At 43.2% G+C, this 11,243-nt stretch overlaps 1 protein-coding gene across 1 annotated transcript; it reads left to right on the top strand.

Annotated features, from left to right (window-relative positions):
• The first annotated feature begins 445 nt into the window (after positions 1-445).
• Positions 446-3,278, top strand: LOC136699090 (cystatin-A5-like). Its single transcript, XM_066673538.1, has 3 exons — positions 446-631; positions 1,081-1,182; positions 2,780-3,278. The coding sequence occupies exons 1-3, from the start codon at positions 497-499 to the stop codon at positions 2,888-2,890; spliced, it is 348 nt and encodes a 115-aa protein (XP_066529635.1). The 5' UTR covers positions 446-496; the 3' UTR covers positions 2,891-3,278.
• The last annotated feature ends 7,965 nt before the right edge of the window (positions 3,279-11,243 follow it).

The following is an 11,243-nucleotide window of genomic DNA, read 5'->3' as shown; positions in this document are numbered from 1 at the left end:
CTACACACACCACACAGAACCTCAGAGACACTACACACACCACACACAGAGCCTCAGGGACACTACACACACCACACAGAGCCTCAGAGACACTACACACACCATGCACAGAGCCTCGGAGACACTACACACACACCACACAGAGCCTCAGAGACAATATACACTCACATAACAAGGATTTCAGAGATGTTGTGTTGAGATATTCCAGTAAATCTTAAAGAAACTTTCTCTGCAGAGAAATATTTTAATAAGAAAAATAAAGCATGTTTCCAAACATCTGGAGGAACAGGTTTCACAGGAAAATGAGGCAAGGCTCTTATTATTGCCTCAGGGTGTGTTTTAATTTCTGATTGGTTCCTGTGCTGAGAGATGAGGGTGATAGTGATGAAGATGCAGGTATAAATACAGCACCTTTACAGCAGTTTGAACTCACTCTCAGAACTACACTCCACTCACTCAGAGGTGTCACTTCTCCTGAAAGACTCTCCTCAGCACCATGGCGTCTCGCTTCTGTCTCCTGCTCGTTGTTGTCTTGTTCGCGGTTGCAGAGTCTGCTCCAAACTCTCCAGTTCTTGGAGGATGGTCAAAGTGGAAGAACGCTGACAAGTCCGTGAATGAGATCTGCAAGAATGTGAATATTGTTTTTCTCTGTAACTTATTGAACTGTCGTCTGTATGTGCTCCGTCCTGCTCAGGGTCACAGTGGTCCAGATTCTAGCAGGAATTGTTGTGTTGTAGTGTATTAATGGTTTCATTGATCTGAATTTAAACTCGTACCACCGCCACAATAACTCATGATGCTTTATAAACAGTGTACACCACACTTTATAAGCTCTTCTGTTTATACATTTTTATAACTGAATGCAAATCCGTTTATTAAAACAAGAGTGTATATAACCCAAAAATACTTTATACTGGATACTTTAGACACACAGTAGGAGTTAACGTTTATTGTTGGTTTAATTAAACTGAAGAAGGTCTGTGTATATTTCTGAAATTCAGTCTGTGTATAATTAGGTATTATTCTGATTTACTGTTGTTTGTGTTGTTGTTGATATATTTTTAAATACTTTTTTTTCAGCTACAGCCTGAAGTTGAGAGCACGCTTGGAAGGTATTTTTCTCCTTTTAAGGCTCTGACGTACCAAGACCAACTTGTTGCAGGGTGGAACTACAAAATCAAGGTATAATTAAATGTTATATGATGTGATTATGGTTTGTCTGTTGGTAATAAGTGAGTAATCCCCAGAAAAACATGAACAAGCTGAAAGGACGTTTTAGGTTCTGGCTAAGACTGTGTTGTTTGAGAGGAATAATAAATGAGTTATTAATAACAGACACAAGCCAAAAATGAACATATATGAGTGCCCCCTTGTGGAAGCTTTACATTATGCTGCAACGCAGCTGTAGTCTCTACAGGGAATCTGATATCTTTCACTATTTAACGTGTCCAAGAACCACCTACTACTGCAGGAAAAGTAATCTGACTGACGTGCAGAATTATCAGTAACAGTCAGCTATTTTGGCCTGATATGTTGAGGCAGTCTTTCGGGTTAGATGATTAGCACAGCCAGTACAAAACAATACACAAGGTACAGAGAGCCAATCAGAACCCTGTCAGTGAGGCCAGGTTAGTGCACTGAAAGTAACAGACTCAGTCAAATTGTGGGCGGAGCATCTGTAGCTGACACTACCCCAGCAGCCCTAAATTTAGCCCACTTCTTACCCCCCCCCCCCCCCCCCCCCCGCCCTTATTTCTGAGTGTCTTCTCGCCCCTTGGGGCTGAGTTACAGGGCGCAGTGATTAAATCTCCCTCTACGACACAGGACGACCCTTCAACACCCTGATACATCATCAGAACACAAATAAAACAGGGCAGTGCTTCATTTCCAGGCGACTAGCGCCGCTCTGTAGCAGCTCTGCACCAGTCTGCAGTGATATCAGAGGAGCTGCTGGACTTTAGTTACATTTAGAGCCTCATTCTCCTTCAGAAGAGTTCCACAGTCAGAGATTACCCCTCTCCTCACTCTTCTGTGATATGGAGCTCAGTTCAGATTCCCATTCTGCAGAGTTCTGTTCAGACTTACAGTTCCACCTTAAATGCTGCAGTAGCTTCAGGAGCTGACAGCCCCTCCAACACAAAAAGAAAAAAAATTGATAGAACAATCAATAAAATGAATAAATACATTTTGTTGTTTAAATTATGTTTAAAATAAGTGTAATTTTCTGTTTATTGATTTACTTCTACATTTATTTATTAAAATATTTATATATTTCCACATTTCTACATTTATTTATTTCTGGTGTTAATTCCCTCTGGACAGAGACACTGAGTCTATACTGGTTTGTTAAAGAGACCAATCCTGCCTTAGATTGAGGGTAGGAACACTGACTAAATTAGCATACATACACAGAAACACAAAATAAAAGTAGAAATGTGGAAATATGTAAATACGAATTTATGAATATGAATGAATAATTGTGGAAATACAGAATCAATACATTTATAAGTAAACATATTTATAAAGAGAGAAAATCACATTAATGTCTATTTTATGATTTTTTTTATGTCTATATTATACAATTTATTTGTACATTTACTTATTTATAATCATATTTATTCCTCCACAGTAGACAGATGTAAAGAATTTCTCTAGGGACTCTTATTGTGAAAAGTGGTTATCATGCCTGAACAGGGAACAGAACTTCACTGTTACTAACTACAGTGTACCATCCTCATCTCTCTCTCTCTCTCTCTCTCTCTCTCTCTTTCTCTCTCAGGTGTATGGAGGAGTGAATAAACTTGTCATCATGGAGGTGCATCAGAATCTTACCCAATACGACTCTCTGACGGATGTTACAGTGTTTCCTTATCCCAATGCAAACTTCTGAAGTTAACCCTCTGTGTGTGAAGTGTGTGAGCCCCTGATCAGATGAAGGTTGAGTTGATGTTGTAGAGATAGTGGACCCCTCCTCTACAGAGAGTGTGTATTAAACAGTGTAGGAGTGTGTTCTCTGTAGAGGAGCTCTCTCTCACTGTCGCTCAGTAAATCAACACCAGCGTTTGATCAGAGGGGGTCCACACACACAGAGTGTGACCTGCAGGTCTTTACTGGGGGCTCCTTTAATCCAGAGGGTGGGGGGAGGCTCTGACTGGGTTCTCATGGCTTTCCTTGTGTTTTATAGCTCTTCTTTTAGTTTAGTTTCCTGATATGTTTTCTTTCTGAACTTTATCTTTGTGTTTACTCTGATGTTGTTGATTCTGATCTGAGCCCCAACAATAAACCAGAATTCAACATGCCTCCGGTTCTTCCATCATCCAAAATCAAACCTGAAAAAAATAAAAATAAAAATCTAGGCCAGAGGTCAGTAATTCAGGTTTCTCAGGAGAAGTGAACTTCTGACCACTTTATCTCTGTTTAACTTTAACTTTACATTAAAACAGGACAAACCTCCTGATTATTAAAGCCATAGAGAGAGAGGATGGGTTCTCTGGATTTAAACATGGCGACTGGACCTCTGTTACAGCACTGTTTTATTATCAGACGTTTTTACAGAACTGTAGGTGCCCTGTTCCTTTAGCAAGTGGAGCCGGTCCTATTTTGCTTGTGCTGCTGTGTGAAGAGGACCCAGCCACCCTCTCTCTGCGTTGTTTTGTGTGTTGTGGAATAATTACTTGAGACACCCTGATGCTGGTACCAACCGTGGAGCATTTTATTGGGAGAAAGTTCTGGATGTATAAACTCAAAAACAGTGAGAAATTAGGCCCTGTCTCGTGTATGTCTCTATTAGCCTCTGTAATTACCCATAAAATCACAGAGAAGGTAGAGAATGGGGGTTAGCTTCACACACGTTAGTTGTAGCATGCCACAACTGCCTACATTTACATGGTAATATCTCCAATAATACACAAGTTATGTCAATTAAACTTCCACATAAATAACTAACCATTAACCATTTTTATCGTTTTAATGCAATAATTGTAAAATTTTTATATACTTTAAAACTCTGAGCTGAAATCTCACCAAATTCTCTCCAGCAGTGCTTTCAATGTATCAGTTTACCTGATACATAATGTCATGATAGCACCCCCCTAGGGATGCAAGGAAAATAAAAAAGAAAGAAAGAAAGAAATTAACAAATATAAAAGTGATTTTTCCAAATTAATATATGAACATGTTCCTTCCTATCATTAAATAAAAATGCAAACAGCAAAAAATAAAATAAGGGTAAGTTCTTTGAGTAATGTAAAAAATGTCACCTTTACAATAGCTTGAGGGTCATTTCAGTGGTGTTTTTGTTTTAAAATCATGATGTAGTTAAAATCCCTGCTTCCCACTCCACACAACTCTCAGACACCAGTTATTCATCTGCAGTGAGTTCAGCTCCAACAAATAATCAGCAGAAATGGTCAGATCCCCAGCCCACAGCTGGTATATCTCCCTCTGCCCTGTGTCTCTGTGCACATTACTGTCTCCATAGTGAATATAACACATTAGCAGGAGCCAGTGATCACAGTGTAACTTCATTTCCTCATCGATCTGCTAACTCCACTGTAACAATACCCAGACAGCGAGCATATATCGGTCCACTGGCACACCACTGACTGTAGACCACTGCTGGTCCACCATCGGACCACTCAGATTACTGTCCTGTACAGGATAGAACTCATTTATAATCTCCTCACACAGATTTTACATTCACAGAGACTTTTATTCTGGAAAAAACACTAATACAAATATTACCAACAACTATGAGAGATATAATAATGAGTATGAGCCTGATATAAAATTATTAAATGCTAAAAATGTTGACACTGTGCTGGACTAAAATTATTTACTAATATTATTTATAAAGAATAACAAAATAACCTAATGAAGGAAAAAATGTAAATTGCACTGTAAAATGTTGCATTTTGTTTAAAATTCTGTTTAATCAGGAGTGGTCTGCCCAGAAAACGCTGTGTAAAACACTAGTGGACCTCCAACTTTGCCCTCAGTGGGTCAAAAGTGGTCTACTGTCGCCTTGCTCTCAGGGTAATGAGTAAGAAATACATCATTCATATGAATTCTATCGTTACATCATTTATACACCATTTATATTGTGGCAGCCAATGGGAGGTGCCACTGGATCCTGGTGCCACATCGACTACTGCCTGTGACCCAGCATTGCCACCTCTCATCCAAGCCCCAATGACTGGGTCTGCCAACCTCCCATCCGATGAGACAACCATGGCTGTCCATGACCTATGGCAATGCAGTGGGGCCGGCCTGACCCTTGACTGGCTCCACAAGTTAAAGGGCCTCCTGGATGACAACATAGACATCTTTGCTGCCAGTGACAAAGACTGCAGGTGGACTGGGCTAGTCCAACACACCATTGACACCGGTTCAGCTCAGCCTATTTGCCTTCGCCCACACTGGCTACCCCTTGCAAAACGACAGGTGGCTGAGGATATGATCCACGAGATGGCGGCTGCCGGTGTGATTGAACCTTCTCACAGTCCGTGGGCATTCCCAGTTGTCATGGTGAGGAGGAAGGATGGCCGCTGGCATTTCTGTGTAGACTACCGCCCCCTCAACGCTGTCACCAAGAAAGGACTCCTATCCACTTCCACGGATATATGATGCGCTCGACCACATTGCAGGTTCCAGCTGGTTTAGCTCCCTTGACCTGCACAGTGGCTACTGGCAGGTAGAGCTTGCCCCTGAAGCTAGACCAAAAACTGCCTTCACCCTGGGACAAGGGCTGTGGCAGTTCAACCTGATGCCATTTGGACTCTGCAATGCTACGGCAACATTTGAAAAGCTGATGGAAAGAGTACGGGCACACATTCCCCGTACCCGCTGTGTTGTGTACCTGGACAACCTGCTGGTGCATGCCAACAACTTCGACAGAGCGCTGTCCAACCTGAGTGAGGTCTTCACTGCTATACAGCAAGCTGGGTTGCGGCTGAACCAGACAAAGTGTCAGCTGCTGGCGAGGGAGACCACCTTCCTGGGGCATGTGGTGAGCGCTTGTGGGATAGCCACTGACCCCGCCAAAGTGGCTGTGGTTCAGGACTGGCCATCCCCCATGAATGTCAGGGAGCTTCAGAGTTTCCTAGGACTGGCATCTTACTACTGCTGGTTCATCAAAGGGTTTGCCACCATTGCCAGTCATCTCCACCGCCTGACCAACAAGGGCCAGCCCTTCAGTTGGGATGACACATGTGCCACGACCTTTGACCAACTCAAAGTGGCTCTCACAAAGACCCCTGTTTTGGCTTATTCAGATCCCCAACGACCCTTTATTTTGGACAACGATGCCAGCAACATAGGGGTTGAAGCTGTCCTGTGCCAACAGTCTGGAGGTGGGGAACATGCTGTGGCCTATTTCAGTCGCACCTTGGATCGAGCTGAGAGAAAGTACTGTGTCACTCGACGTGAGCTGTTGGCTGTAGTATTGGCTGTACGGCACTTCCGTCCCTACTTGCTGGGTAGCCATTTCCTCCTTTGCACCGATCATGCCTCTCTGACTTGGCTCCTAAACTTCAAGCATCTGGAGGGCCAAGTGGCTCGCTGGTTAGAAGTACTCCAGGCATATGACTTTGAGATCCAGCATCGAGCAGGCCGTCAGTATGGCAATGCTGATGCCCTCTCCAGACGTCCCTTCATAGCAGAAAAGTGTTGTCACTGCCAGCGGCAAGAAGAACGGGGCCAATTAGCAGTGACTGTAGCAGCTGTTCAAGTTATTCCTGGCATCACCAGGAGGTAGACACAGTATTGGCTCAGGTGAGGGGCTGACTGGAGAGTGGATGGGGTGTCAGCACAAGGACCCAAGGTGAAAGCCTATTACTTCCAGTGGGGCAACCTGGTGATCCATGATGGCCTCCTGTACCGGAGATTGCACTCTCCAGGACAGGGTAAGGACATACTACAGCTGTTAATCCCCCAATCGCTATGACGGGACACTATGGGAACGCTAAGACCCTCCACCGTCTGAGGGGAAGGTTCTATTGGCCTGGCTGCCAACAAGATGTGGAGTTACATGTGCACTGCTGCGACACTTGTACAGCCCAGAAGGGACAAACTCAGCGGTCCCGTGCCCCACTGCAACGGTAGTTGGTGGGGGCCCCAATGGAGGGAGTAGGAGTGGATGTTTTGGTTCCCTTCCCCATCACTGACTCAGGCAATCGGTACATACTTGTGGCCATGGATTATTTCACAAAGTGGCCTGAGGCGTATGCGGTACCAGACCAGAGTGCAACTACAACTGCAGGAAAGCTGGTGGAGGAGATGTTCACTCGCGTTGGGGTCCCCGCCAAACTCCACAGTGACCAAAGGAGGAACTTTGAGTCACAGGTCTTTAAGGAGATCTGCCGGCAGTTTGGGGTGGACAAGATTAGGACAACACCACTCCACCCCCAAAGTGATGGTCTGGTTGAGCGATTCAACTGCACACTCACTACTCAACTCACCATCCTCACAGGTAAACACCAATGCGACTGGTACCAACATCTGCCCCTGGTCCTTTGGTCTTATCAAACTGCTGTCCAAGAGTCCAGCCAGTGCATACCTGCTGCCCTCATGTTTGGGCGGGAGCTCTGCACACCAGTGGACCAGTGGACCCCACCTGAGCCGGAGATTGTTGGAGGGAATGAAATGGACTACCTTCAGAGGCTGAGGGAACGTCTACAGGTGGCCCATGACTACACTCGCCAAGCCCAGGAAGAAGCTGGAGTGCGGCCTACGACTCCAGGTGCAGGGGGAGGGCTTTTGTGCCAGGGGATAAGGTCTGGGTGTATTGCCCAGTCCGCAAGAATGGTGTGTCCCCCAAGCTTTGTTGTCACAGGCAAGGGCCTGCTGACATTGTGACACAACTGTCAGATGTGGTGTATCGGGTGTGCATGCCCGGCTGGGGGCGCATGGTGGTATTGCACCAGGACAGACTCTCACCATATCAGCCACTTGTCTCACTGACCATTGGAGATGGGGGTACTGGAGGTACTCCATGTACCAACCTGGACGATGCCCATCTAAGACGGGTTTGTCTAAGACAGGTTCCGGGACACTTGAGAGACTTTGTTTTGGGCGATGGGGTTGTCGTGGGCGACTAACCCCTTCTGGTGGGGGCTATGTGGCAGCCAATGGGAGGTGCCACTGGAGCAGAGGCTCATGGGACTGATGCTTAGATGTTCTAGTTATTAATGGTTTCAGTTAGTCAGTGATGTTATGTTGCTCTGGTTTGTGATGTCAGTTATGCATTGTTATTGTGGGTGGCCACCATGACCGAGATAGGTATGGGAATTAATGACCTTGGGCTATTTTTCCTTTCTGAGGGGGTGTTCTGGCTTGTGTCAGTATAGGTGCAGTTTCTGTGGTGCACCACCAGGTGGGCACAGGAATAGCAGAAAAGCGAAGAAGCCCCTTTGTTCTTCTGGTGCTCGCCACAATATTTTTAATATTAAAGAAAATGAAACGTTACTGCCATCTGGTGGCGAAAAAATAATGGTGACGGAGCATGGCCAAGCCAATCACACCTCGTTCATTGTTCATTAATAACGTTCAGCCCCCCTCCTCCTCCCCCTCCCAATCCCAAAAGGTCATTAACTGTGCACAAGGTCATTTCAGCATCTACACACGTGCTTTAAATAGCATCAATTAGAAGAGTGTAAAATAGCTCATATTCCCAGAGCCCAGCCACTCTGTGGACGAGTGAGGTTTAGTGGAACTGAGTAGTTTTACTTAGTTATAAAAGTGTTTTCTTTTCAGAGCTGAATTTACCCACAGCAGGAATATCTCACTCTGCCACGTGTCTCCCATATATGGAGCCAAAATAGGGTCAAAAAGATTTTGAGTTTGTAAAACAATACTCACAAATGTAATGGAATTTGTAACTCTATCTGAGCATCTACATACACGTAAAATTCAAATCCACAAATGTACTGGAATGCACACATTTAAATCAACGACAACAATAATAATAATTTAAATTCACAAATGTGGAAAAAATATTTAAATACTTAAAATAATTATTTTTAAATGTGTAGAAAAGATGTGCATTTGTAAATCAAAAGTTGTGAATGTGTGAATCAGTACTTCTCAGATGGCTTAAAATGTGCAAGTGCAAACATTTTTGAGGTTCCAAATGTGACGGTGGGAGTGTTTTAATGAGGAGGGCGAAATCTGCACATTCGCCTTATCTGCTGTGTATGCAAATCTCTTTTTGCAGTTGCGGATTTATGACCCTGTTTTTACAGCCAATTGATGGACCAATAGGAAAACTTTAGCTGGACCAATCAGATCCTGAGGTTTGTTTAACCAATCAGAACACAGATTTGTTGCTGTCACTCAACTTTGGCGTGCTGTTGGTAAACTTCTCCAATTCTCCATCAAGGCGATTCCAGCCAGAAATATGATGGAGAGTCAGGTAAGTAACAATGCTAGTTCATGTTTCTTTTTGTAAAAGGTTTATCTTCAATAAAGAAGACACAGGCAGGCTATAAATATATAGTTTTATATATTGTCATATATTGCCATGCTAGTTTTGGATAGCTCTAGCCAATTAATTAGCCAACTAGATAAACAGTGTGCAGGAAGGGTATATTAACATAGCAAGCATAGGGGATCTCATTTGTTTGCTCCCTTATATCCCCCCGTTTTCATATGACTGCAGCACAGTTGTCTTGTATAATGGCAGACAGAATTTATAGTGCCCTGCCTGCCATCCTTTTTGGTCCTGCAGGCTAGCTACATAAAACCGGCAGTTACTGAGCTTCGGTCAGCATTTGCAGTAGGAAAAAACACTGTAGGACATCAGCTTATTAGCTAGCATATGATAACAAAAACTGTGCAGTTCCTCTTGTTTTGCTAGTAGTTTTGACTTAACTGGCAGTCTTCAACATTAAAGCCATTGGCCTAAAGAAAAGTTATTATATGTTTGTAACACTATGTTGCATGCAAGGGTGATTTATTTGGCTTAAAATTGTGTTCATACAATTCTATTCCTTAAATACAGGCAGTGATCCTTTACACGTGTATTTTAAAAATGATCACAGCATAATTGCAGTAATGCAGTACTCAATATGTTACCACTAGGAATTTTCATACTAAAGTGCCCATATTTGCCAGGAAGAGGGATCAGCAGCCTGCATGGGGCTGATGGAATTGTACCTTCACAATGTGCTGTGTAGCCTATGACTTTGAAACCTGTCACCAATGTTATGTACAAATAGTTCTGTTTTTATGTGTCTGGTCCATTTCAGTTAAACATATGTATGCAGTTCAACATTTGTCCATCCAGACACAGGCACTATATTAAATCTGGCCATGGATGTTTGAGCTGAGGGAGGTTTTAATAGTCAAATTTTATGATCTCCTTCTCAGGTGATGATAGGAAGAGAAGCCTTGCAAAGATTACAGATGAGGTTGGAGCATGCCCTTCAGGGGCAACCTCTTGATCTAGACTATTTAGAGTTTGTGTGTCAGTGAGATGACGCTCATAAGATCACTTGCTGCTTATGTCACATTCCCCCAAGAGGTGGCCAAAATGTAATACATTTTTATAGTTATTTACACTAGATTGAGGGTCTTTGGACTGACCTCCTGACCATAAAAATTATAGATGGTTCTTTCCTTTTTGGAAAACCTCATTAAAACGCTGTGGAACTCAGAGCTCCGGCTGAGAGTCTGTGATTCCTTATAGCTACAGAACTGCACTTTGGAGCTCAAAGGCAGTGTTCAGACTGCAGGGAAATTGGAAATGATCCTCAAATCAGATCTGATGAGATGACTGTCCGCACTGTTATTGGCAGTTGCTGTAGTAAAAAGGTCGGTGTCAGTAACTAATGTTTGGCGGTAGTGTTGCCAACTTTCACAAATGGAAAAAAAGCATAGTACATCCAGACAGACATACATCTGTACAAACACAATCCTAATTGCATTTCAAACCACTTCTAAATGTAGTTTGGATCAGATTTGCAAAAATCACATTCCATGTGTTTTCTGTCTGTCCAGTCTGTCAAAAATAATTCGGGATACAATCCCGATATGCCCCAAATTGTATTTCAGCTGGCAGTCTGAACATAGCCCAAGTGTAAACACAGCCTAAAAGTGCTGATATATAGGTGATTGATCTTTCCATCTCTGATGATAAATACATGCCTTTGTACTTTACATTCTAATGTATATTAATGTCATATTAAAGTTTAATGTTTCATGTGTGTTCTAAAATAAGTGTGTTCATTAAAGATATTATGAATATT

The sequence above is a fragment of the Hoplias malabaricus genome, chromosome 6 (assembly GCF_029633855.1).
Source record: "Hoplias malabaricus isolate fHopMal1 chromosome 6, fHopMal1.hap1, whole genome shotgun sequence".
Lineage (NCBI taxonomy): Eukaryota > Metazoa > Chordata > Actinopteri > Characiformes > Erythrinidae > Hoplias > Hoplias malabaricus.
The sequence above is the reverse complement of the archived record's forward strand: the minus strand, read 5'-3'. Positions and strand labels throughout refer to the sequence as shown.